This window comes from Conger conger, chromosome 1 (assembly GCF_963514075.1).
Source record: "Conger conger chromosome 1, fConCon1.1, whole genome shotgun sequence".
NCBI lineage: Eukaryota > Metazoa > Chordata > Actinopteri > Anguilliformes > Congridae > Conger > Conger conger.
In genome coordinates, this window is record NC_083760.1 from 49587950 (window position 1) to 49614235 (window position 26286).

A 26286-nucleotide genomic window follows, 5' to 3' on the forward strand; every position below is an offset into this window, starting at 1 on the left:
CACACACAGGCACAGACACACACAGACACAAACAGACACACACACACACACACACACACACAGAAACACACACACACACACACACACACACACAGAAACACACGCACGCACGGACACTGCCTGAAGAGACCATGGCCTCCAGCTGCTCGGGGGTCAGTACCTGAGCACTGACCCACTTCCTGTCACTCCAGGGCTGCTTATCAAGCCATTGTTCACTCTCCTATAATTAGAGCTTTATTTCTCCCTGCATTACCTGATGATTTATACCACTTTTCTAAGCCGACTAATAATAAATGGGCAAGGCTGACCCAGACAGGCCTCAGCCAGCAAACTGCAGGCATATGGTAGCAGTTACGGACAGATGGGCGACTGTGTGTCAGAGGTACGACAAAGTTCTCATCAGAGGAGAAACACACGTGAGCACTACATTACATTACATTGCTGGCAGACGCTCTTATTCAAAGCAGCTTTTTTAAAAATAGTGTCACATCGAAAAGAAATTACAATACATTTCTGGATACACTTAGCATTTAGCCGGTGACTTAGCATCGTAAACTTAGCCTCTGTCATCCATCTGAAGAAATACTGAAACGATCCGGGGTAAGCACCTGGTTCAAGGGTACGAAACCAGTGCCCCACCCGGGAATGGAACCCACGCTCTTGGTGAAGCCAGCTCAGTTTACAATTAGGCCAATGGTCCTCACCCCCGGAGATCTATAGGGTGTGCTGATTTCTGTTTTCACCTTAATATCAGCTACAAATTCAGACCCAGGAAGCCAGGTGAAGTGAGTTAACTGTGTAATTATCTGCTTTAATTGATCAATTAGGTGCTGAGTAACAACAAAAGCCAACACACCCTGTGGCTCTCCAGGACCAGGAGTAAGGACCACTGAATGAAACTGTACTGCTGCCCCATACTGATGGATACTGGAGGACCTCATGAGCTCTTGGCTAGTGTTTGGAAAAATGACCGCGCCTCCCCCGGGGGAAAGAGTGTCACTCCGCTCCGGCGGTGGAAGCCAGACCCCCGCTGACCCCCTACACCCGCCAAACCTGTGCCACATCAACAGCAGCCCTGAATCCCCACAGGGTACAGCACGTTAAAGGACCGGTGGCCTCATCTAACGCTATGGTCTTACTTTAGTAAGGGGAGAAGAAGCTAAGGAAAGGAAACTTAAGCCATAATATCACCTTACACCAGAGGCCTTTCAAGACACAGGTAGACACAGTCATCAGGTGTACTTAATAAAAGCCGTCGATTTAACAACGTTTCTACTACACGTACAGTCTGGCACCACAGAGAACATTTAGCTAGTGCGGTGAGCCCACAGCTCTCCCGACACCTGTCCAAATCAATACGGCTCCGCGCAAGCCCTCTCAGTGCTGAACCCGCTCACAAAATATCATTAATAAATAAATGCGCTTAAATAAATGATACGCATTTAAAAGCGCATTTCGGGGAATGACCTTGATTCACATCTGGGTTTGTCGATATTTCCATCTCTGCCCGTGTTTACAGTGCCAATCAATGTTCTTCTAGCAAATGTTGGGTCGAGGGTACAGTGCGGACTGCACAAATGCAAAACATCTACCATGAACGCGGTGGTGAATCTAACATTTGGTTCAACGTCGACAGCACCCCCGAATTCCACCCCGCATTAATGTGCGGCCATTTTGAGGTGAAGCGCTCGCCGTCATTAGCGGCCGCTATCGTTTCCGTACCGCCCAGCTACGCGCGGTCGGTGAATTCCTGTACATTTTCGCCGAGACAAAGAGAAGAGTGAAAACGGTCAAACCAAAAGGCACAATTAAAAATTGAAAGACCTGTTGCGAAAGAGCGATTCTGCAAGGTCGGTTGAGGCCACGCGGAGGGGAGGTCGATGCCTCTTTGAAAGCGGGTCTTAATGAACCGTCACAGCGGCAAAAAAACCAGAATCAAAAAGGAAGCAGCTCTGCAGCACCAGAGACCAGTCAGGCCGCTTCCACCAGAGATCAATAGGCAGTCTTCATATGGATTTCTCATAATAAAGCATCGTAATGGGCACCCCACTGCTAAGTAATTAATGCAGATTTTTATTAACATTTCAGAGATAAACAGATGGCAAGAGAAGGGGAAAGGAGTGGAAAAACTGGAGAGAAATTCTTTATCGAATCAAAGAGGCCTCTTTTTTTCAAGATTTTTTTATTTTTATTTCAACATCTAATGATGGCTAACATCAGGAATTAAAATCTGTCTGCCGCACTTTGATGTTCGTTTCTGGGGTATAAATCAGGAACGGTGCATCTGACCTGGCTGGGCCCATGTCCCGAGTATCGTTGGGGCTGCCGCTGAATGAACCGGAGGGGTGAAAACAGGATTGGCTAAGCTGCAATTAGCGCCGCCGGTTGCCTTTCAGTTAGAAACAAAGAAAAAATTACGAGCGGATCCTAAAAGAGAGTATTCCTGCAGACCAAGGTCACATTCGCTCACAATGATCCATCGCTTTAGGCAATGGGAGCGACGTTAGCTCAGGAGGCAAGAGAGGTCGTTTGGCAGTCTGGCACTCTGAGCTTTGCCGGTTCGATCCCTCGCCCTGGGCGTATCGAAGTGTCCCTGAGCAAGACACCTAACACCCAATTCCTCCCGACGAGCTGATCAGTGCCTAGCATGGCAGCCTTTCACCGTTGGTGTGTTTGAATGGGTGAATGAGAGGCATCAATAGTAATACGGTTCGGATAAAAGCGCAATATAAATGCAGTCCATGTTCCATTTAGGGAAAGTCAAGGCCATTTTTATGTCACGCTCCTTCAAGTTCAGTGAGCGTTCCTCGTCTTGGGGCCTCAACGCATCGATGGTCTGTGTAGCCCTAGAGGTTGCTGACCGAATGAGCGGGTGGAAAGCCGTAGACAGGCTGTGACGCGGGGAAACGGAGTTAAGGAGTCTTGCAGCGCGGTTCAGCATGCGTCTGATGAGCCGGCGGACAGCATCATCGGCCAGGCCTTAGCGGAGAGCCGACCGCACGTCTGATCGAATCACCGCGCGGGTGTTCCCGGTAATGAGGCCGAGAGCACTCCGATAACCTGATTATGCTAAGTTTACCCTGGGCGCCCTGTGAAACAAACAACTCAGGGACAACCAGGAGAGACTCTCACAGGCACCCGGTGTGCAGATTACCGCGCTTCCTGTTTACAGGAGCGTGGGGCCAGGCAAATTATTAACTGTTCGCGAAAAAGTCGATAATCAAGTTGAATGTTTAGCGCGAGTGCGCTCAAGTGTGGTCCCCTCAGGCTGAAACCCCATCGCTCTGTTGAGCCATTGGTTCTAATGCCATTTGCGTTGATCATTAAAAACCTATTATACCTGCTCTTTACACGGACACTGCTGCAGCCAGAACAATAGGGCTCAAATGATCATTCTGCATTGTGTAGGGCCGCCTGACTGTTGGCCCCCTCGTCCTGAAAGCTCTTAGTACAGGACGTATCCCTCATATACGTCAAGGCAAGGGAGGGAGAGGGGCTTCGGTATGTTACACTCTGTGCTGTTTGTGTGAGTGTGAGTGTGTGTGTGTGTGTGTGTGCATGTGTGTGCATGTGTATGCATGCGTGTGCATGCGTGCATGTGTGTAGGGCTGTGGGTGTGTGAGCATATGGATGTGTGCCCATGTGTGTGCGCGTGTGTGCGCGCGTGTGTGTGTGTGTGTGTGTGTGTGTGTGTGTGTGTGTGGGGGTATAGGGGTGCGTATGGATGTGTGTGGGTGCGTGTGTGCGTACGGATGTGTGTGGGTGTGCGTGTGGTGTGTGTGTGCGTCTGTGTGTATGCCCACGTGCGCACTTGTGCACATGTACGACCTAGCCTCAGTCACAACAAACATCCACTTCAAAACTACAGCAGAACCAAACTGCAGCACTCAACAGGCATATAAAACCAGACGGGCTCATCCCTTCTGCACTAAAGGACAGCACGTCCATCAATATGACACACATACTTCACACAACTGCACTGCATCTGAACACGCAGTACAGACAGAAAGTGGGCTATTCATAGACCTGTACAGCTCCAAACCTACTCACAAGGCCATTAATATGACCGATGAAACTAATTAAGATGAAAACATTCACGGAAGACACTTTATTGCTTTGCAGAGCCAGGGATGGCTACACCCGCTCTTCCCCAACCCTTGCAGGACAAATCCGTAATCATGGAAATGGATGAAAAACAAACAAGCAAATAAAACAATCCCTGGTAAAAACCAATACAGCCCTGCGCTGGTGTGGTAATAATTAATAATCACTGACAGTAATGTACAAGCTACTGGTAACATGAGCGCAAGATCAATAGCACACAAGAGCATGAATATTTACGACCGGTTTCAAAATCCCTTTCATGCACCTCCACACAGTGCACTTGTGACAGCCTGCAGAATATTCTGCTCAGAAATGCACATTTACTATTAAGAATCACAGGAAAGCATCTTTAGTGACTTTTAGCACTGCTTTCCTGCTTTGACGGTAGATGACTCCGACTGTTTTTTCAATTACCGTGCTAATGATGGCAGCGGAGACGGACGGAAGGACAGACGGACGTGACAAAGAAATGAAGTGAGGTATGTGACAAGTGGCTGGCGAGACCAATCGTTTTGGGAGGGGAACCGTGGATGTCAACCAGACCTGGGTGAAATACGTAATCATTTTGGATTCAAAAGCTTTTCTACATTTCACTGAGCTTGCCTGGTGTATTGGAACGCATTAAATGCTCTCAAAGTGCAATCATCACCTTCTGGTCCTCTTGGTTGGCCCAATTTCACCAGGCAAGATCTGTTGAGCAAAGAAAATTTTATCCGGGTCATCTACACTCAAATATCAAATAGGAAGTGGGAGTTTAGGCATGAACGTGGCTGCGGTTGCAGATGATTGGCCGTTCCAAATTTGGGCGGGAATTGGGACATGTAAAGGAATGTGACAGTCAGGAACTGCAGAAAAATGTAAAAACAGGCTTCGAGGGCAAGGGCCGGGATGAAAAGAGAGGCAGGCCGTCCCAAAAGCAAATCGCTGAAGACTCCAGCAGAAACCCAAAAATCCTCTGCTGAGCTTCAAAGCCGGGGCGGGCGAATCATGGCTGGAGCGAAAGACGACCGGGCGGGGCAGGTCTCCTCGTCACCCGTTACACACTCCGAGTCGGAGGCTTCTCCACTATCCACATGAGTGCCACACGGGGAAATGTATGCGGAAAGCTCGTCTGGATGCGATTATTCATTCCGTCATTTGAGTAATTCAGATGACTTAAAAAGGCTCCGTTATGTGCTGTCGCTTGATAGAGCAAGTTACCTCAAAATCTAATCTGAAGCCCTTTTAAAGTGTCACCTTAAATGAGTAAATCCTCACTTTGGTAAAGAGTTAGCTACCTGAATTTGTATTCAGGCTGGTGCTTTATATACACTCGTCAATCATGTGGCAGCAACTAAATGCATAAAAGCAAACAGACATGGTCAAGAGGTTCAGCTGTTTTTCAGACCAAATGTCAGGATGGGTAAGAAATGGGATCTAAGTGACTTTGATTGTGGAATGATTATTGTTGCCAGACAGGGTGGTTTGAGTATCTCAGAAACTGCTGATCTCCTGGGATTTTCATACAGAAAAGTCTCTAGCCTCAGTGAGCAGCAGTTCTGAGGGGAGAAACACATTGTTAATGAGAGAGGTCAGAGGAGAAGAGCCAGACTGGTCAAAGGTGACAGGAAGGTGACAGTAACACAAATGACCACACATTACAACAGTGGTATATAGAAGAGCATCTCTGAATACACAACGCGTCAAACCTCTAAGTGGAAAGGTCACAGCAGCAGAAGACTAAAAAATAGGTCTAATAAAATAATAGAGGGCTCACTGAGTGTATTACACCAATCTTAAAATCCCAGCAATCCTTTAACTGGTTTTTAAATCATGAAATGGACAAATCTTTTAGTTTTTATAGATTAAAAAAAAAAAAAGATCTGATGGGTAACGTTAGAAGCGTTAGATTCAAATGATGGACATTGCATTGTAGTTCTGTATGAAATGCGCTATACAAACAAAATTTTGCTTGCTTGCTCGCTTGCTTTTGTTCAAAGCATGGAGCAAATTGAATTCCAGAGGATACACCCAGGTACTTTTCTGAATAATACAACAGCAGCTATGACCCCCATCATTCCCATAAGAAATGCTCCAGGAAACAAAATGGCTCCCCAAATGTTAACTGGGCCTGCTTTCATACCTTCGAACAGCAGCATCAGCCACGTTAGCGGCCAGGGACTCTGAGCTTAGCCCGTAACTGCCGGGGGGGGGGGGGGGGGGGGGTGAATTACACTGGGCTACAGCTATTGCTCTGGCCCGCGTATTGATTAGGGTGAACTCCGTAGCCGTTAGCACGAGGAAAGCCCACATTAATAAGGCCCAGGATTACAGCTCAGGCTTTAATATGTCTAATGTCACTGTGAGACAAAGGGTGCGAACGATAGCCTGCGGCGTTCTGGATCGGCGCTAATGAACCCGAGCGGAATTAGCCCCGCCGCCCCTGCTAACTCCCGACCCCGGGGAGAGGAACGCCACGCGGAGCCGCCTACACCTCCAACCGGAGACGGAAACCGGTCTTTTCCGCCCGGCTCGACTTGGCCAACCGCACACCATGGCACAGGAGTGAACTGAAACGGCGGGGGCCAGAAAAGCAGAAGTCTGTTTATCGTTACCGTTCCCTCTTTTTCTCATTTGGTTTAAACGGAACAGGCTGTCCGTGAAATCACGGGATTAGGCAAACATTGGTTCTTTGCTCATTAATCATTCTTCCCGTTTCTTTTGACAATATGGAACCCAATAGCCTTGCATCAACGAACTGTGCTCATGAGAGAAATGATGCAGTGAGCTGGCAGCAATGTCCTTGGGTGGATATGACTATTCTGGATGAATGCTAAATTACAAATGTACAAATGTAGGCTTCGGAGAGAGGAGTCTTCTGAGGGAATCATGAAAGAATGCTTAAAAAATTAAGTCCGCTTCACTCGAGACAGATTCTACACAAACCAGTGGAGCACCTCAGAGCACTGTGAACAATCACCTCTCTGTAGTTCCAATGTGATGCCTTTGCCTCCCATTTCCTGCTCCTATACTCAGTCTCACGCCCTGCACACTCAAATAAGCACACACACACACAAACACACACATACACACATACGCACATACGCACATATGCACGCACGCACGCACGCACGCACGCACGCACGCACGCACGCACACACGCACACACGCACACACGCACACACGCACACACGCACATAAACACATACACACACACGCACACTCCACACACTCACAAACACACACCACACTCACATTAAAAAAAAGGCCATACATTCACATAAACATGCAAACACACGCACATTAATAGATAGACAACACATACATAAACACAGACACCACTTGTACTAGTACACAGGTACGCCAACACCACACTATCGCACACATACATACATATGCACTCTCAGACACACTCGCATAAACAAGCAAACACTTGCATAAACACAAACACCACATGTACTCAGAAACACACACCACACACACTCGCATAAACACACATATGCACATAAACACACTCAAATAAATACACACAAACACACACATAAACAGATACAAACACAGACGCATAAACACAGACACCACTCAGACTCACACGCATGCCAACACTCTCGCACACTTGCATACATATGCCAAATAGACACACACGTGCATACACTGTCCCGTGAATAACAGACACACACCTCCACACCGAAACGCAAACTCAATCTGACATGTGCACAAACACAGACATATAATCTTTCTCTCTCTCTTCCTGAGACACACACATAGGCACAAAAACACACTCACACAGGCAGCTGGGCAAAATGGCCTAAACAAAGCCGACTGTGCTTTAACTCCCCATTTTTGTTGATGTTTTCTAAACCACAACTCCCCTCTTATTTCTGCAATTATAACTGCTCTTCTGATTCTGCTTTTCGCTTCCCGTTTCTGTGTTTCCCAATATTCAAAGAAACCTTCACACACCCCGTAGGACTCACCATAACACAATAAATAGCAGTCATGCGATAACAGGGAAACAGAATGATCAGCAGAAGGCCTTTCTGTGTAGATCCGGAGACTATCTTAAGACACAAATGTCATGTTTAAGTGTGTGCGAGTGAGTAGACTCTACTGGGGGGGGGGGGCTCACACAAATCCACTGCATCTCGAGCTGATCAAAGGCAAGTCAAAGGTGTATAATACAATGTGCCCCTGCTTCACGCTGAAGCAATAAGCTACTCCACCACAGCCTTTCCCCCCTGTATTATCCCATACAACAGAAACATTAGCATGTGTTCAAATAAATAAGGCCAGTTGTTTAGTCACGCTCAATAAAACCCCCGGCAGTTGAAACGAATCAATAGATGCATATTCATACGCGCTCGGGCAGACCCGTGTATTAACCGGCTCTGGTATTAACAAGAATTAGGTGCAGAGGGAAGATTAAAATGTGGCCGGTAGCTCATAAACATAATTTGAAATAATCGTTTCATCAGCTTAAAATGTCATGCTCTTATGGAGACAGGTTTACTTTTTTCAATCTAATGTAATTCCCAGGACACGGTAATATACTGTGAACAGAAACAACAGTTGGGCGTAAACACACACCGATAAACAGCAACACAATTCAGAGGATAGGAAACGTATGTTTACTGAGTGAGGACCGACTTGCCGATTGCCGATTGCCGATTGGTTAGCCCCGAATAACAAAAGAAAACGTTTCAAGACCCTGTCTGCCTGGTGACCGGCAGCGTTGGTGACAAACCCCAGAAATCGTTCTGCCGCTTTTGGGGAATGTTGGCCTCGGGGAGGGGGGGGGGGGGGGGGCAATTGGCGAAACCAATCACAGTGGACAACCAATCACGGTGGATTTTTAAACAAACAAAATCAAAAGAAAAGCTGGGTTGCCAGGTCTTTGATCGTTTTTGGAACCCACAACGCCGCCACATGGAAAACGGGCTATGGGGGTGTCGAGGTGACGGAGGTCGGGGGGAGGGGGGCATCTCAAGCACCCGTCGAACTTACCCAGGAAGGACTGGCGGGCTCTCTCCACCAGCTCCTCAATGGGATAGCTGGCCAAGTCTCCTCTGGCGTGCTTGGTTTTGCAGTACGTGCAGGCATTCAAACATCTGTTGGGAGGGGAAAAAGAGTGAGAACAGCAATTTACCATTTGAAATTCGCAGTTTAGTGATTTGTGAGTAAACACTCAGAACATTGATACCACATACTGTATGATATACGTATAATACCATACAATAGCATATAAGTACAGGCAGTATCAGAGTTATCAGTAAACATTCAACATCGGGGACCGGGCCCGTGTTTTTAATGCATTACCAATTCCACCCAATCCATTATAAGCTTCTAGTCGCTCCTGCCTTCACCTCATGGTAAAGACGTGCCATTCAATCAGCTAAATGAGAGTACAGTCAAGACAGGTCCCAAGTGGAACAAAATCCCTAAACTATGGCCTTACAAGAAGTTCCATTTACTTCAGGGGGATAAAATATTCCAAGAAGGGCAGTGGATTTACCTTTGCTATACGTTTCAGCCATGTGAGAAGAGATTCCATTATCTGCAGATTACAACTGCTGCACTTTAGGGACATAATTCACCTCTTATATAGCAGCCTCCATTTTGGACTGGTCTCATCCTTTACACCAAAGAGGCATTTCAACTGATGATTTAATTCTCTACACTCAGTGTGTGTGTCCAGGTCGGGAGAATGGTCAGTTTTGAGATAAAGGACTAGATTTTTTTGAAATCAATATTAATTGCGTTTGCAATGGAAAAAGTAACACTTTCATTTGTCCTCCAAAGATAAGGGCAAACGTTGATGAGGACAGGCAAAACCATTTATTACAACAGGGTTCAGAACAGGGTTGGGGTCAACAAACAAATTGAAAAATCCTCATAAAACCTTAGAGGCATTTTTCAAATCACGGACTGAATTTCAATTCATTTTGTGGATTGATTGAACAGGAAATGGTTTTGGCCCCGACCCTGGTCCAGAGCTTATTTGAAGGCACAGATAGGTCAGGCCCCACCTCCTCAATCAGGCCGAGCAAGAATTAGTACTGCAACGGAACGGACCAACTAAGCAACTGAGTGAATTTGACATCACATTTATCTCATGAATTTCAACTTAATGTTCTGTTTCAGCTTAATAGTCCCTTGGCATTTTCATTATACATAGAACATTGTCAACCTTGTTCAAAGAGAGCTGTACAGCCAAGTCAAAGTCAAGTCAATGTTATTGTCATTCCACAATATGTAGTACATACAGGGGAGCGCAATAACGTTTCTCCAGGACCACGGTGCAACAGAAAGGATATGTAGTCCGATATTACTATGACTGGTGTTGTTATTGTTATTCTACAGTCCACAGTCTCACCAAAGCGCAGTAAACAGTGCAACTGGACATACATCTAACCACGTCAGCCATTGTTTGGGATTAGGATGTTTGTAAATGCACTGGGTACACACAGTTGACGTGAAACGATCTCTTGGAAAGAGCATCCATCTCACAGCAATTCCCATGATTGGGCTCAGCACCGACGGAGGAGGAAGTCACGTGACCCAGACTAAACAACACGCAGATGGGGCCCCCCTGCCCCCGCGGCCCGAATGCTCCAAGGGACAGCGCCAGGGGGGTCCCTCTAAATGTGATTTAGGCCAGCCAAACAGATCAAACCCCACTCTTAATCCCCAGGGAGATTCCTCTGCCCCGTGTTTCATCAAAACAACCCATGTTTTGAAGCCAACGCCGTCATTCACCACGGCACACATCAAGCACCGTGCACCGACTGCCTTTTTAATGGAATATACTGTACCAATGAGGGACTGTAATTCCTAAAAAAGAAAAAAGAAAAATTATAAATAAAAAAACAAGGTGAATCTAGATTGAATGGTAGATTGAACATCAGCAGCATTTTGTTGAATGTTATGATATAAACAGGGCAGAAAATGATTAGAAAATTTGATTTGGAGATTGCCGTGTGCCTACTTAACTCCCCTACTGACAAACAAACATGGGGGTTGCGCCACAGAGATTGTTTTCAGTGAACTACTGTCCAACTACAGCTTAATGGTCTCAGGTCTGTAGCTTGTGTGCGTAGCCATTTATAGTATAATCCGGAGCATTTCTACTCTATTATTACTGTATAGCACACCACTTATCTTTATCTCCTCACAGGGAAATGGAAGTTTCCATTCAGAGAGCCATTGAAAAAGCTTAATATTTGCTTCAGAAATTGAAGCAAATCACCTTGGGTAAAGCAGGGGGGTCAATTATTGTGTAAAAAGTAGTTCCTGAATCTCTAAACGACATTGGGCCTGATTTACTAAGCCTTTAGCGCACAGTGTCAGATGCAGATATGACACTCTCTGCCCTATGCTTATACAGTATATCAAACACAGAGCACAGACAGACAGGGCTGGAAGTGGAGTATACAGTACATGTCATCTATGCGAGTCATTGCGAGCTACGCTACTGTCCTTAATGCAGATGCATTTAAGGAAGGATCACGGTAATAACGGGTGGATATTATAAGTGTGGCTGATAATGTATTGCACTTCAATTTACTTAAGTTCACGCAATTAACAAGGGTTCATTTTTGCATGAAATTTCTCTGCCTATAAAGGGCAGGCGTAAACCAAGGGGCAAGCAAGACTGAGACACGGGTACAGGCATTGAATATGCACTGAGAGAATTACACTTTAAAAGAAGAATAGTACCATTTCAACTCCCTGAGCAAGAAATCAAACGGAACAGATTAAGCAGCCACGCACTAATGAAGGCTGGGTGTTTTTCACTGAAAATGGACTAAAACCTCAGTCATGGAAAATCTGTTAAAAATCCACTTAAACTGAAAAGAAAAGGCAGAAATGAGTGTTTAAATGTTTTTTTTTTATTAAATTAACCAATAGATTACATATGCAGCTCTTTGTTTGATTGAAATAACATGCACAACTATAACAGTAGCAAGTGCTCGAAGTTTCCAAAAAATCTGTGGGCAGTTTCCGCCAGTAAAAAAATGAGAAAATGTTTTCAATTATGTCCATTATGGAAAGAGGATGCTTTTGCCTTTGATTGCTAGAAACAGAGCTTGCTGAAATTGCATTACTGAAATAATAAAAAAACAAGGTTTCTGCATGTTATTTTTTATTTATTTAAAGTTAGATTTGATATATATATATATAAGTTAGATTGTAGCATACACTGGAAAGCACTGACAAACAACAAACCATAAAAATATAGGGTACTCATCTGGGAGAAAAAACTAAGATGACCTAGGACCAAGCCTTGCATTATTCCACTGTCCTAAGGAGTCAGTAATTACACTGCACCACAATGAGCCCAGCGCACAGAACTTGCTCTGAAAGCTTACACCTTCTACACCACTCATTCCAAAAACTCAGACAGTCAGGTAAAGCACTTTGCAAAACGTCACCGTCCCGCCCGGGATTCAAACGCACAGCCCCTTGTCAGAAAACCGTCTCGCTAACCGTTCTGCCACATCGTGCAGTGCTTCAATCTACGAGGTGCGGTACTCTTCCTCAGTCGCCATCTGGGAGACCGTCAATCAAACTTTTGAGATCGTTTAATATATGCAAGGGGTTCATTATTTATCCATTTTTGTTTCTGCACGATTCGGATTATAGGCGGAGTGAGCCCATCGGAGCAGGGGAGCACGATGCAGGCGCACTGTCGCCTCCAGCAGCGGCTTTGTCAGCAGCGAGCGTTGGGCCCACACCTGTTCCTCCTCCAAAGAGAAGCGGAGCCCCAGCCCCCAAACTTCCCCCGGCTCCCCTTATGAAAGCGCCCCCCCCTCTGGGGAGCTTCCCCCGCTTCCACCCCCTCCGAGACTCCCTCAGCCGCGACGGGAACACTTCAAAAAGCACTTCACCGCTGGAGCCACCGAACCTGCCACATCTCAAATTGAACTGTTCCGAAGCAGCTCGCTTTTAAAAAAGCATACAGGAGGAAGCGAGAGGCGGTTTTTTAGCCGAGGAAAAGAAAAGGAAGAAGGCGCGGCTTGAAAATCGGCGGTCTGGGACGCCGCGATTAGGCACCTGCGGTAAATAATTTCTTAATTACTTGAAGCCGACGTTAGTTGCTGTGCGCGAGATTCTCTCTGACGTTAATTACATATGGAGACGCACGAGGACAATATATTTTATCAAGGCTCAAGGAGGAGAGGGGCCCCTGGTGAAAAGTAACACATTGTTACCCATTCAGCACTGGTGCTGACTGTAGACAATGGGAGCTGGTCCCGGTGTGGATGCTGGTTCCTGGTTTTTATTAATTCGGGCCCCCGTATGGAATTCAGTGCTAAATTATGCTGACCCCCCGCTAGAACAGGCACGCCCAGGAGGCCCGTCTACAGACGTGACTTTCTCCAGAGCGGGAGAGAAAGACAAACGCTAAGCTGAAGATAAGCGTTTCAACTTCTGTTTTCCCATTTAATTGGAAGTTAAACCTACCAGCTTGTGGAGCATGCGGCTTATTCAAAGCAGCGATAAACACGCAGTTCAAACCATCGACTGCACTGCCCAGGTCATCGCACCGCGCGTTAATTTGTTCCATTTTCAGGACAAGGAGAGCCGAGTGGGTATTGAGAGCCTGTTAGGAATATGGCCATTAGAACAGGCACCAGCTTGTTATGGCTTCACAGCAACAACCTTCACCACACAACAAGGAGAGGCAAAGAGTAAACAATAAAGCCTGTCATAAGTCCACACAAATTGAAACTGCTGTAATTTACTATATATAAAGCTGGTGGACTCCACTCAGGAGACACAATGCTAAATAAGTACAGTGAGTCAAGCAAGGACGCTCTGGGTTTCTACTGCACTTGTCAACAACTCTAATTTAGAACAGAAAGCATTGATAATCAAGCCTCCCTTTCTGCCAGCTACCAGCCCTGGCAGGTGAGTTACAGCACCAGCTGAACTCCAGCCACAATACTAATAAGGAGCTGAGAGGGAGGGGGGAGGAGGGTGCAGAAAAGTGCATGTTTCACAACACTCTGACAAACAGAGGAAAACAAAGGCCGACCAGAGCCAAAACAAGGGGGTCGTGGCCGTGAGCGTTTCTCCTGGCCGGGCGAGCTGCAGACAAAACAAAGAGCAGGTTCATTAGGTCAAAGACAAAGGAGCGATTCAGCACTCTGGCCCTGAAACTCACCCCTGAGGACCGGGGCTGGGAGTGGGCCCACACTGCCCAGAGAGGAGATTACACCCAGGACCTGCCACGGGCGGCCTCACCACATTGTCTACAGCCCCTGGGTCTCAATTACATCAAATTATGATTATGCCACGTGAAGAAACTGGAAAGCAGGAGGAAATCAAAGCAGTTCAAAACCGGCATGCTTGCCAGGTGTTGGTGGGGTTGACATTCCCAAACATTTTAAAGGAATGCACATTTGCAAGTTCAGTCTACTGTAACTCACTAAGGCAGGGGAATCCAATCCAACCATGCTCCTAGAGGACTGTGTTTTCAGGATCAAATTAGTATCTGTGAAAGCAGGTGAGGGGAGTAAACTGCACAATCGACAGCTAATCAGTTAATTAATTGAGCGATTAAGTGCTAAGTACAATGAGCAACCAGTTCAGACCCAAGAAATCGAGTGAGGCAAGGCAAGTGTGTCATAATTGGAAGCAGCCGATTACATAAGTGCTATGACACAACAGCAAAAACAGAAGACCTTGCTTTCCAGGACTAGATTTTGACAATCTTGTTGAACAATTGAACAGAATATCCTTTGTTTAAACAAGGGTCTAATACGGGCACTAAAGTGTCATGTCTCTTTGCAAAAACCAAGGCTTTCAAGTCAGTGATGAAGGAAATAGAGATCCCTACCAAACTGGAGAGAATGATAAAGCTGGGGTGTCTCGGTGGCGCAGCCTGTAGAGCACTGACCGCATGCTCATTGCGAGCCGCGACGTCAACGGTTCGAATCCGACCATCTGACAATTTGTCGCATGTCTTTCCCTCTCTCTCGCCCCCATTCTTCCTGTCTCTATATACTGTCCAATAAAGCTGAAAAAGGCCTAAAAAATATCTTTAAAAAAAAAAGAAAAAAGAATGATAAAGCTGGACTGAGCAGAACATGATCTTATTTCAAGCACTACTTCTCTTGACTGCCCGGGCTGCACACAAGGAGGTCATAATATTGCTACATAATATGTACCATCAAGGCACAGCATGTTAAAAATGTGATTTATCACTGATGTACAGTAACAGAGGACACCTGCCTCCTTACAGATGGTGCTTTAAATAAAGCGAGTGTTAACGTGCCTTCACCAGCCTTTCTATCGAGATTACACCCTCAAACCCTCCAAAGCGAGCTGCATATCAAATATGTCTTTTTGAAGAGACAAAAGTTCAGTCAAAACTTTGACTCGTGTTAAAAAAAGAAGGGGAAACGACTTCTCCTGAGTGTGTCTGTCTTTGCAATAATCTCGAGGCAAGAAGGACCGATTGTTGTGTTTGTTTACCCTCGCTGAAAGGCCTCAGAGGAGCGGCGAAACGGCCGAGCGCACCAGGGCTACACGATGGCGGTAAGAAAGCCGCCACACTGGGGACGCGGGGAAACAAAGTGGCCCAGTGTTTTTAAACTGGATTCGTTCTGAGAAACGCACACGCAAAACGGCCGACTGACCGCCGTACCCTCTCCCGCTCCCTTGCACGACAAATAAAAATCACACATTCCTCTACACGCTCGAGACATCAATCATTACGGTGGGCCATTAACTCATTTTCAGTGCTCGTCTATAAAACCTCAACTTGTCCAACGCAATGCCTCGAGGGTTTGTATTTATTTGAATTACTGCGAAGCTAAACAATCTCTGTGACAGTCTGTTTGCTTTACAAATGCGCGTTCTCTGGCAAAGGTGACATCACCAGTTCACCTCTAATGTAAAAAAGCTGAGGCCTGTTGTACACCGATAACTCCCAGGCCTTTTCCAGCCCCCAATCGGTCTCCGTCAGTCCGGCCTGCCATTGTAGAGTTAAACACTCTAAGGTGTAAGCTGTCGAATAAAGGCGGCCTCACACAAGTGTGCCTGGCCTGCTCGTGGCCATTGTCGGCCTGGGGAACGTTCCGGATGTGCGCCCACTCGTCGCGCTGGCCTCGACCGCATTCCAATTCCTGCGTTGCCCAGGAAGGCAACCGAACGGGCTGCGGAGACTTTATCTTGTGGAAACACAGCTGCGGTCTCTGAGCGTCTCACAATAGGAGGATGGATCTCCTCATTTCTCCTGGGCTCCCTCGCAACGCCCGTCACCACACTCAAAAGATCGGCCCGACCTTCAGCACCCGTGAGGCATCCGTCCACCACGTCAGTGCTCCGGTAGAGAACATTTTCACAAGACTTCTCGGGGTAGGGAAAAAAATCTCTAAAATTTTCACATATTTGTAGGAGAGTAAATTCGCATTAGACAGGGGTTCTTTAAACCGGGGCACCTGGCAGTGCGGACAATTTGCACTCGTTATTTTAGGGCGACTAGTCTGTCAGGCAACAGCACGTTCTGAGCAATAAGCTCTCTCAGGTAGACAAGGCGTTTTTCACACCCCACACACATCTTGCTTTCTATCACCCCCCTCTACCTCCTCCACCTCCACCCTGTCTGACGGGGGTTTGGAGTGGTAATTACGTAATTAAAACGTAATCCGCCCGTGATCTGTACTGGCACAACCCGAGAGGAGACAAGTCGGGAAGAAAAATGCAAAGTTGGCTTTTAATTAACAGCGTATCCTGAAAAGTCTCTAATCCGGAGCGAAAAACGCTCCCCGTTTCCAAAACTGATGGGGCTTTTGTTCAAAACAAAAATAAATAGATATAGTAGATGAAAAAGGTTGCTGCCAATATCCGTGCCTCTTCAATCACGCGCAGTGTGCCGGAGGAGACTTCGCTTTAACCTTGAAATGCAGTCGTTTGATCCATGCAGCAGCAGGACCCCAAGGGTCTGTTCGCCTGTAGGGATGTACAGTATTACGACTGTATCCAAAATTAATAGAAAGTAGGAACTGCAATAGCCAGATATCACAAAGAAATGTGTAATGCGTTACTAGACATAAAAAACACCGTTTTTACATAAAACCGTATCTTAGAGTCCGACGCCTTAACTGCGGCGAAGCCATGCAATTCCGAACTCAAGTTTTCATTAACGGATTTAATGGTCGATGTAAACATACTAGGAAAATCCGCTGGGCGTGTGGGAGAAAAACCTTAGTATGGTCTCATCTTACCATCTCAATGGCGGTGAATCCCATTTGTATTCCCGAGCAGCTATCAATCGCTTGCGTGTGGGGGGTTTGGGAGGTGAGGAAGGGAGGACAGGGAAATTGAATAATCTGTCCAGACCAGTGAACCTGAAAACCACTCCGTGCATTTGTTTGGTAAACAGCGGTCTCGTGGCACTGCCGGGCGAGGGACGTTTCGCAGAGAACAGCATATATTTCTGGAGGCAAGAAGGGGCAGGGGGGGAACAGGAGGCCCTCCGAGGCCTGCTCGCTATCCGCGGGGTCGATCTTTTCCTGCAGAAACGGCGCAGCGTCCTCGTCTCTACGAGTAGGAAGCGTCCAACGCAGGAAGCGTCCTGGGCCTTCCTGCCCATGGGGCCCCTTCCCCCAGCCCAGTCCGGCTACGGCGTCCATCTGCTTCTCGCTAGCCCCCTTCGCCAGGCAAGCGCACATTCGCGATTCGCAAAATCCTTCTCAACCAGGGCCTACTGTTGCAACCGCGTTTTTTTTTCTCCCGAGGCGAGAGAGACTGAATTCCTCCGCTTGCTGAATGACGGGGGGGTATTCGCTCACTCTAGTTCTTTCTTGATAACTGTATGAGATATCTTTTTATTATCGGAAGCAATTATTATCAGAAGCAAATTTCTTTTAATCAATTCATGATGCTACCTCTGAAACTGACTGCAGGGTATACTCGATCATTAGTAATCGCTTTTGATGGCCTTGTTCTAATTCTGTCTCTGCTCAGGCCATAAATTTCTATGCTATAATTGCCAGTAAAATTTAAATTACAAAGTGCACATAGGCCTACTTAATTTTGCTTTAAACTTGACTAATGACTTTTTCCTGTACAGAAAAACTTTTCGCACATTGAACTTTTTTCACCTACTTTCCATGGTAATTTGTTGTGCTTTCTAGCTCTTAACGCGGTGTGTGTCTTATATGCGTCATGTCTTTCCCTCGTCTGACATCTCAGTTATGAATGTTTTGATGACGACAACAGCAGAGGAAATTGGTATTCGAATGGATTACCCACACAGGGAGGCGTATTAATGCCACGAAACCAGACAATTCCATCTTTTTTCATTCATAGGTCTATTTGCAAGAAGACTGACAGGCCAGAAAATTAAGGCATTACCGCACCCGCAGCCCAGAGGAAAAGCATGCCACTCTATTTTCTTTTAAATCAAATAAGATATCCTGTCAGATTATGCTTTCGAGTAAACAAAGTCCACTTTCTATTTTATCTGTGGAAAGAAATATAAGCTGGCTGGAAGTTGCGCTACCCCCCTCGGACGGCGTGATGGTGTGTGAGAGTGTGTGACAGCGCTGCACGTTTGAATTGAGTTTGTGTGCATGCGCGAGTGAGAGAGGTGTTCCCTGAACAGCAGAGACATACATAAATGGAGATTTATGTCCTCAATAAAGCGGACTCATTACAATTTTTGCGTTGGCTGACTTGTGTCGGCTGTAAACACTGAAATGGGACCTGTAGAGTGTGGAGCCACCTTTAGCCCTGCAGGAACAATAGAACCATAAACCCCTGTTCCTGTTAGATGAACTACAACCACTGAGGAATGGGACACCCTGCGTGTTTGTGTGTGCATGTGTGGATGTGTTTGCGTGTGTGCTTATAACTTGCTGCATGAGCTTCTGAGTGTATGTGTGTATGTTTGGGTTGGGGTGTGCGTGCAAATGTGTGCGTGTTTATGCGTCTGTGTGCACGCATGCATGTGTGTGTGTTCATGCATGTGTGTCTGTGCCTGTGTGCATGCCTCCGTGTACTTTGTGTGCCTGCGTGTCTATGAGCATGTGTCTGTGTGTGTGTGTGTGTCTGTGTGTGTGTCTGTGTCCGTGTCCGTGTCCGTGTCCGTGTGCGTGTGCGTGTGCGTGTGCGTGTGCGTCTGTGTGTGCGTCTGTGTGTGCCTGCATGTCTGTGTGCATGTGTCTGTCTGTGTGTGTGTCTGTGCCTATGTGAATGTGTCGGTGCACTCTGAAGGAGTTGGGCACATTCACCTTGTGTGGGGAATGACAGCCCCCTGGCTGGGAGGGAGGCAGGGTGATCAGTTTCTGACGCCTCCCCGCCCCCCGTTTCCCGGCAAGGCCCGCGACTGACAGCTCCATAAATCACCAGCCTCATACCCCAAACACACCAAACGGTTTGTTTTTATTGTGTCTGCAAATGAATGCTAATTATATTTTATTATTGCAATAACCTTACTCGCCCTCCTCTTTGAATGATGCTCCAGCACCAGCAAACAAGACCTAACAAACCTAGAGAAAGATCAGACCATCAAATACTGCAGTGACACTCCCCCTTAAATGATAACCCGGTTGCATGTAACGCATGAATGCCAGCACCAGTAATCACAGGTCTGTGCCTTTCCTCCATATAAACAAAGTCAAATATCAATGAAAGTTAACATCATTTCCATTTCTAAAAAAGCCCACATAGTGCACAAAGTTGAGACTGTGGAGGACTCAGATGGACTTTTGGATCTATAACAGGGGTCTTAGTTATTAATAAAAAAAATTTTTACTCTTCAACGCAGATGATTCATTCCATACAACTCATTAATGATGGGCATCAGGTTCGTGTGTCTGTGTACAATGTGCATTTTCACATTTCACACCCCGATTACCTCGCAAAATCAAAACCGGGCTCCGCTTAAAAGCTTCTCTCTCACTCTCTCTACAAAACACAGGGGCGGGCGAACACGTTCGCTTTCAACCGTCCTCCTGGGAGGCCCCGAAAGAATGAACATCCAATTTCTGCCTGCTATATCATTTCCCATAAACTCAGTTATGTATAATTAATCTGCAGTTTTCATTACTCAGATCACAGGAAATCAATAGCTACAATTAAATCTCTCTCAAAAGCTGCTGCCCTAACAAAGTTTTATCGCGTCTAATTTATTAATAAGGGGAGAGAGAAAACAAGGATGTGTATCAGTGCACCGCTAACATTCGAGCTACATGTAAATCTGCAGTGCACCGGAGAGCTTAGGTCCATGGGCATTAATAATAGATACAACTAAAATTAAAATAAAATCTCTGTGGATAAAAGTTTCGATTCGAGTCTTTTAGCATGAGCAAGCGCCGCTGATGCGACACGCTAACACTGTTGCCGTAAACTTGTGCTAGATCAGTCCTCAAAGCGCTTCTAATGATTTGTCCTTTGCATACTAAAATATTTAACCAGCATCATTTTAATAAACCACTTTACTAGTGATGAATGCCAGAATATATGAATAATTAAATTGTTACCAAGTGTATACTATTTAGAATTTTACTCCAACTACTTTTTTTGAAACAAGTCAAATTAATTCGTGAAAAAATTTAATTACTTTTGTTGCCTTCTTGGCCAGGTTGGCGTATATAAAAGGGACTTGATATCTCAATGGAAGTCCTGGTTAAATAAAGGTTAAATAACAGAGTTTTTGAAACTAGGGAAATGCTGAAAGTACAGGGTGTTACACGATAGCTGGGAGTGGAACCATTCAAAGCTGATTTTATCCTGTCCTGTGCATTGTGCTGCACTTTAGTCAACCTGGGCATTCCAGAACGTTCTCTAAAAAACCTGCAAAATGACCTTCGGGATCAGAGAGGGCAGTAACAGGCCTCATGCTTCTAGAAAAGAGACCAGCCTGGGCTGCCAGACCTGACCCCGGCCAAATGTTAGCAGCGGAGCGAAGACCATGCCAGTCCTACACACTGGCGGACCAACACACCTCCTGACCCTGGCAACCTCTCCCTGCCGGTTCCCCTCAATCGCTGTCTGAGCGCACTCACAAAAGATGGCCTGGGAATAACAGGCTCATATTTTAAGGTCAGCACCAGCCCTGATAAGGGCCATTGTTTAATCCCAATCGGGGGCTGCCTTTGGGACTCGACCTGTCAGGGAGCAAAATCAGTCAGGAAGCAGGCAAGTGCAGTGCCTCTCGGCCCCCCGCCTGCCAGAGTGGGATGAATGACACGTGAGAACAAAAAAGACAACAGTCTGGGGGGGTCAGAAAGGAAAAATAAAAATAATAAAAGGCCCGTCAAAAGTTCCCACTGTAAGATTTCAGACAGTCTAAATACTCTCCCATAGACATTGCACGGATTTTCGGAGAGGAAGATGGAAAAAAGAAAAAGTCTGTGGGAAACGGCTTGGCCCCGATTGTTCCCGGCCGGGGAAAAGAACCAGACCCAAACAATGTCTGCCCGATTGTTTTGCATAAAAATAATAAATCCCAATATATTTAGAACCTAATCCTCAAAAAAATACGGATCCGGTGACAATCGTGGGATGAACCGCGTTGGCTGTTTCTGTTGGCTGCCTGAAGCAACATGGCCGCTGCCAGATAACATAATTAATTTCACAATACTGTACATCTCCAATAAATATCCCAATCGTGTAAACTGCTTATTCAAATCAGGAGCAGCACTCAGAATGAGTGAACACCGGACAGGCGTCACAGACCTGGCTCCAGTCTCTGGGACAGCAGACTTTCTATCTAGTGTCTGGGTTCGTTCAGACTTCCCTCGTGGACCGTCGCACTTCGCCAGGTGGTTCCTAATAGTCTCAGCTTCCATTAACAAAATGTCTCATAGCTCCGCAACTGAATTAACTAAGTGCTTTATTTCAAGCATATTCTTCCACAGGCTTATGTTTGTTCTGGACAACATTTTGACATAAAGAGTCCCCCGCTATCTTTAGCACGAATGGAGGGGGGGGACAGCAGAGTTTATTTTTGCATAGCATTCCGCAGTGAGGTGTATTGGCTAATTTTCTGTGGCCCATTAGAGACCCCCCCCCCCAGCTCCCACACAACTCATTTCTTACAAATCATACACTCCAATAAACTGCACTTAAAGGAGAAGATGATCACTTCTCTTTCATGGACGAGTGCAAATGACCGTCTCTGCAAAAATGAGCATTTATGGCTGTGAAATGACAAAACGCTGCTGCTCCAACTGCTGTTTGGCTTCCGCCAGCACTCCTGAGGACAAAGACGAGGACGGGAAATATCTCACAACAAAGGCCCTGGGAAAACCTGCATTTCCAGGAAATTCCTCAATCCCTCCCCTGAAACTTGACAATGCACTTAAACATAGGCCCATTACATGAACATTGGGACAGCCTGTAGCCTAGTGGTTGAGGTACATGACGGGGACCCAGAAGATTTGGGGTTCAAGCTTCGGAGTTGCCACGATAAGAGCCACACAGCTGTCGGACCCTTGAGCATGGCCCTTCACCTTGCATCACTCCTGGGCGTATTGTGCCCAGCACAGTCTAATCAATTGTCGCAAAAAGTTGCATTGGATGAAAGAGTCAGCTAAAAAACGAATTATTATGTTGTTTGCATTGGCCTGATATCAAGCCAAGACATACCAAAACTTTCAAAAAATCAACTTTTCACTCAAATTGTTATGCTGATAATATATTACATTGCATTACATGGCATTTAGCAGACGCTCTTATCCAGAGCGACGTACAACGAAGTGCAGATCAAACACAAGTACAAGTGCGAAGAGGACCTGAGAGGACAGTACAGTTCAGAGTATATAAGCAGTAATGAAAAAGTTTGTATTAAATTAGAAAAGAATGCAAAATATAAGCATTTTCACTAGTGGTCTCAGACCTTTGGACCCCACAGAATATTCATATATCCAGACAAATACTATACTATACTACAAACTATAGATGGCATTTTGCATCTTATTAATTCTAGGAGGCTCTGGTGCGGTCTTTGCAGCTAAGCCACCTATGGATACGTTGTCAACCACATGCCATCATGAATATTCATAATGAGCCATCAAATCACTTTGAGATTCAGCAACAACAGCAGAACTTTCAAAAGGAACCTTATGGGGCAGGCCATCTGGTCAGTACATAGACGACAATGTATGTATCTGTGGCACAGCTGAACACCTACCACAAAACCAGGTGGAAGCAGGCTTCAGAAAAAGAAAGGGAAAGTGTCTACAAATCCTACTTACTTCACTAATTTACATTTTCACACAATTTCCGAAACACAGCACTATAGTGCTGGTATGTGGAAAATTGCATACAGGAAAATCGGATTGATAAATGAGAGTGTTACACTGCGTGAACACAGGAAATTTCACCGGTGTGATCCCATTTTGTTGCTTTCTTCTTTGACACTGTAAAGAGAAGTTTTCTCATGTGTGGTGCACATCTGGCCTGCACAAAGAAATGCCTCAGAACTTTCTGAAGTTTAGTGGTCCTCTGCCAAAAGCCGTCACAGCCGCCCTTCTAGGAGCTGGTGATGAAAGCACGTTGGGCCTGGAGCCAGATTCTGATAATTACTCTTACACTCACTCAAACCCCAGAACAGGAGATTCACTCCTGCCAGGGGGCGCGTATGGGGGGACCCGTATGGGTGGCCAGTCCTTTTAGACAAACGAAAAAGATGACTAGTTCTGTGCGGACAAATTCCCCAAACTGTGCGGGGCCTTATGCAAAACAAACCAAAAGGGTCAACGGTCACTTACATGAAGCATAGAACTGGGTTACTAAGCTGGTCTAACAAGAGATGCGTGGAGTACGATAGGGACATGCAACTGATGGTAAAGTCATTTGGACCAAGACTTACAGTAGGATCCTCGATTTCCATTACTTTGTCTCAGGCAAAAATGCCAGCAATTCGAGAGAATTCCAAAAGCACCCCGCTACCACATGACGCAATCACCCCGACATCGTCTCGCGGCAAAGTGCATCTTTGCTTCCCTCTAAAAACAGGCTACAAAAATGTCAAATTTAATATAAGAGGCAACTCAAATGCTTCAATCACCTTAATGTGGTCTCATTCCACCAGAAACAAGATACCGCGGGCGCCCACCTCCCTCCGCCTCCCGTTCCTCACCCTTAACTAGAAAGATAAATAGACACGTCCGGTTTCGCAGCACAACAAGCTGCCTGGAGTCCCCGCAAACTACCCCGCGGCTCCGTAAACTGGGTTAGCTATCCTCGCAGGTGTTGTTCCAGCCGGAAAGATGGCTTCAGGGGTCACAATTACCGGGTCGTCCGCCGCCTGCCGCCTGACAGACCTCTATATCATCAAGCGTGCGTCTCCTCCCCCCCCCCCCCCCCACCCCACCTCCTTCCTGACACAGTGAGACTCCTGCCATGTTCCCCCTCGCTCCTCGCTCCTCTCTCTTCCCGTCTTCCCGCGGCTCGTCTGATTACCCCGCTCCGGAAAGCCGCCCCTCTCCGCGCGTTCTTCCCGCCGCCCGGCGTGGCGCGGCGTGAGCGATGAGGGATTCCGCCGCTTCCCCCAGCGCGCGTCGGCCATTTTCTTTTGGTGTATTGCTGTTCCGGAACACAGCGACTGGGAGAGTATCGTCAATTTCAATTAATTAAATAAGGTGCCTTTCCGCAACTTACAAACAACCTAAAACCGGAATAGTAAACAGAATGCTTTGGGAGGGGGGGACCCGGTGCCGAACAGAATTGTAGTTGAAAACTTTACATAACAGATGGCGATGTTTTTATCAGTCATCAGCAATCTATATATCATCTGGGTTCTCATTGCTCTCATCCTTGTCTCGAAAATGAATGAAGTTTGTTCAAAATCCTACTGTATGTAAGGAAACCATAAAGCTCTGTTGGTGAATGGGGAAAAAGTTTCTCTCCGTTTCTGAGAATTATATTCTGGGGGCTGGACACCTTTTTATGGAACAGCTTTTGTGTGAGATCAACGATAATGTTTAAAAAAGTAAAATAGAGAAACGACCAGCATGCTCATACTAAACAAATGATTCAGGGAAAACACAGGAAATTAGGCTATACTTTAATAAAGGCAATCAGCAAACCTTGCTAGACACATTAACATTTGCACTTTTGTGTTCAGAAGTGTTTGTGCTATATTTTTATATGTTTATAACTTGACTATATGCTAACATTGTCAGAAATCACACCTCTCCACCCATGCTGTACATAAACCTGATCAATTTATCTCTGTTCTCCATTTCAATTTATACACCCACAATCGACGTGCTCTGATATTGCCACAGGGCATTTGAGGATTCCACATGACTCTGTTGAATTACATTTTTATTTTTAATAGGGAAAAGATTTAATAGGTGGAGAATTAAATTAAATTAAATTTAATTTAATTTAATTTAATGTAATAGGTGTAAAAATTAATACAAAATCTAATGAAACTAATATTGTAAATCAATTTGAAATTTAATTGAATTTCATAGGAGTTCCCAGGTGTACCACTGCCAAAACTGCTTAAGACAATATTGTTGACGCTCCATCTAATGAACCGGAACGTTAATCACAAACTTCAGTCAAGACTGTGAGCTTTGACAAAACCTAACAACGACCTACAGGTTCCCATACACCAGCCAAAAATTCCTTTCCTTTGTATTTTCCCCAAACTTTTCATTACTTTATTCTTATTTTTGGTATATGCATCATTCACAAGCTTTTTATTAGTTTCATATTCACGTTTATACTGAAACTACTGAACATCAGAGACCGTAAAACAGAAATCAGTCTCTCTCAGTACATAACAGAATAAGGGCAAATTAATTACCACTAATACCTAGAGCTAATGGATTAACCAATTAATATTAAACTGTGCACTTGGCCACCTGATCTCGTCATATTGCACCCAATCTAAATGAACCCATAAAAGTGGGCATATTTTCCAGATGGTTCCAGTGCAAGTCAGCTTTTCTGGTGGTAGACTCATTCTTACGGTCTCTTCGGGGAGAGACCAATATTGTAATAAACACTTGTTTGCCAAATAAATTAGGGAAATTAACAAACCTGTAGTCTCGATCAACATATAATATTTTAATGTACAGTATATTATATATAATAATATTGTCTCAAAAGGTAGGTGACATTGTGAGCAATTGTGCAAACTCCACTCAGGAGGGGCTGAAGGTGTACTTCCAGTGGTGCTGGACCTTTCTGCACTGCCCAAATAAATGCCAAAATACACCCATGTTT

The 26286-nt window shown here is 45.7% G+C and overlaps 1 protein-coding gene across 1 annotated transcript in view; it reads right to left on the minus strand.

Moving 5' to 3' along the window:
• cdkal1 (CDK5 regulatory subunit associated protein 1-like 1) overlaps positions 1 to 26286 on the minus strand; it is a 387515-nt gene that overhangs the window by 226900 nt on the left and 134329 nt on the right. The window contains exon 8 of the mRNA XM_061253309.1: positions 9088 to 9191. Coding sequence (XP_061109293.1) covers positions 9088 to 9191 — 104 coding nt within the window. The remainder of the gene's footprint in view (positions 1 to 9087; positions 9192 to 26286) is intronic.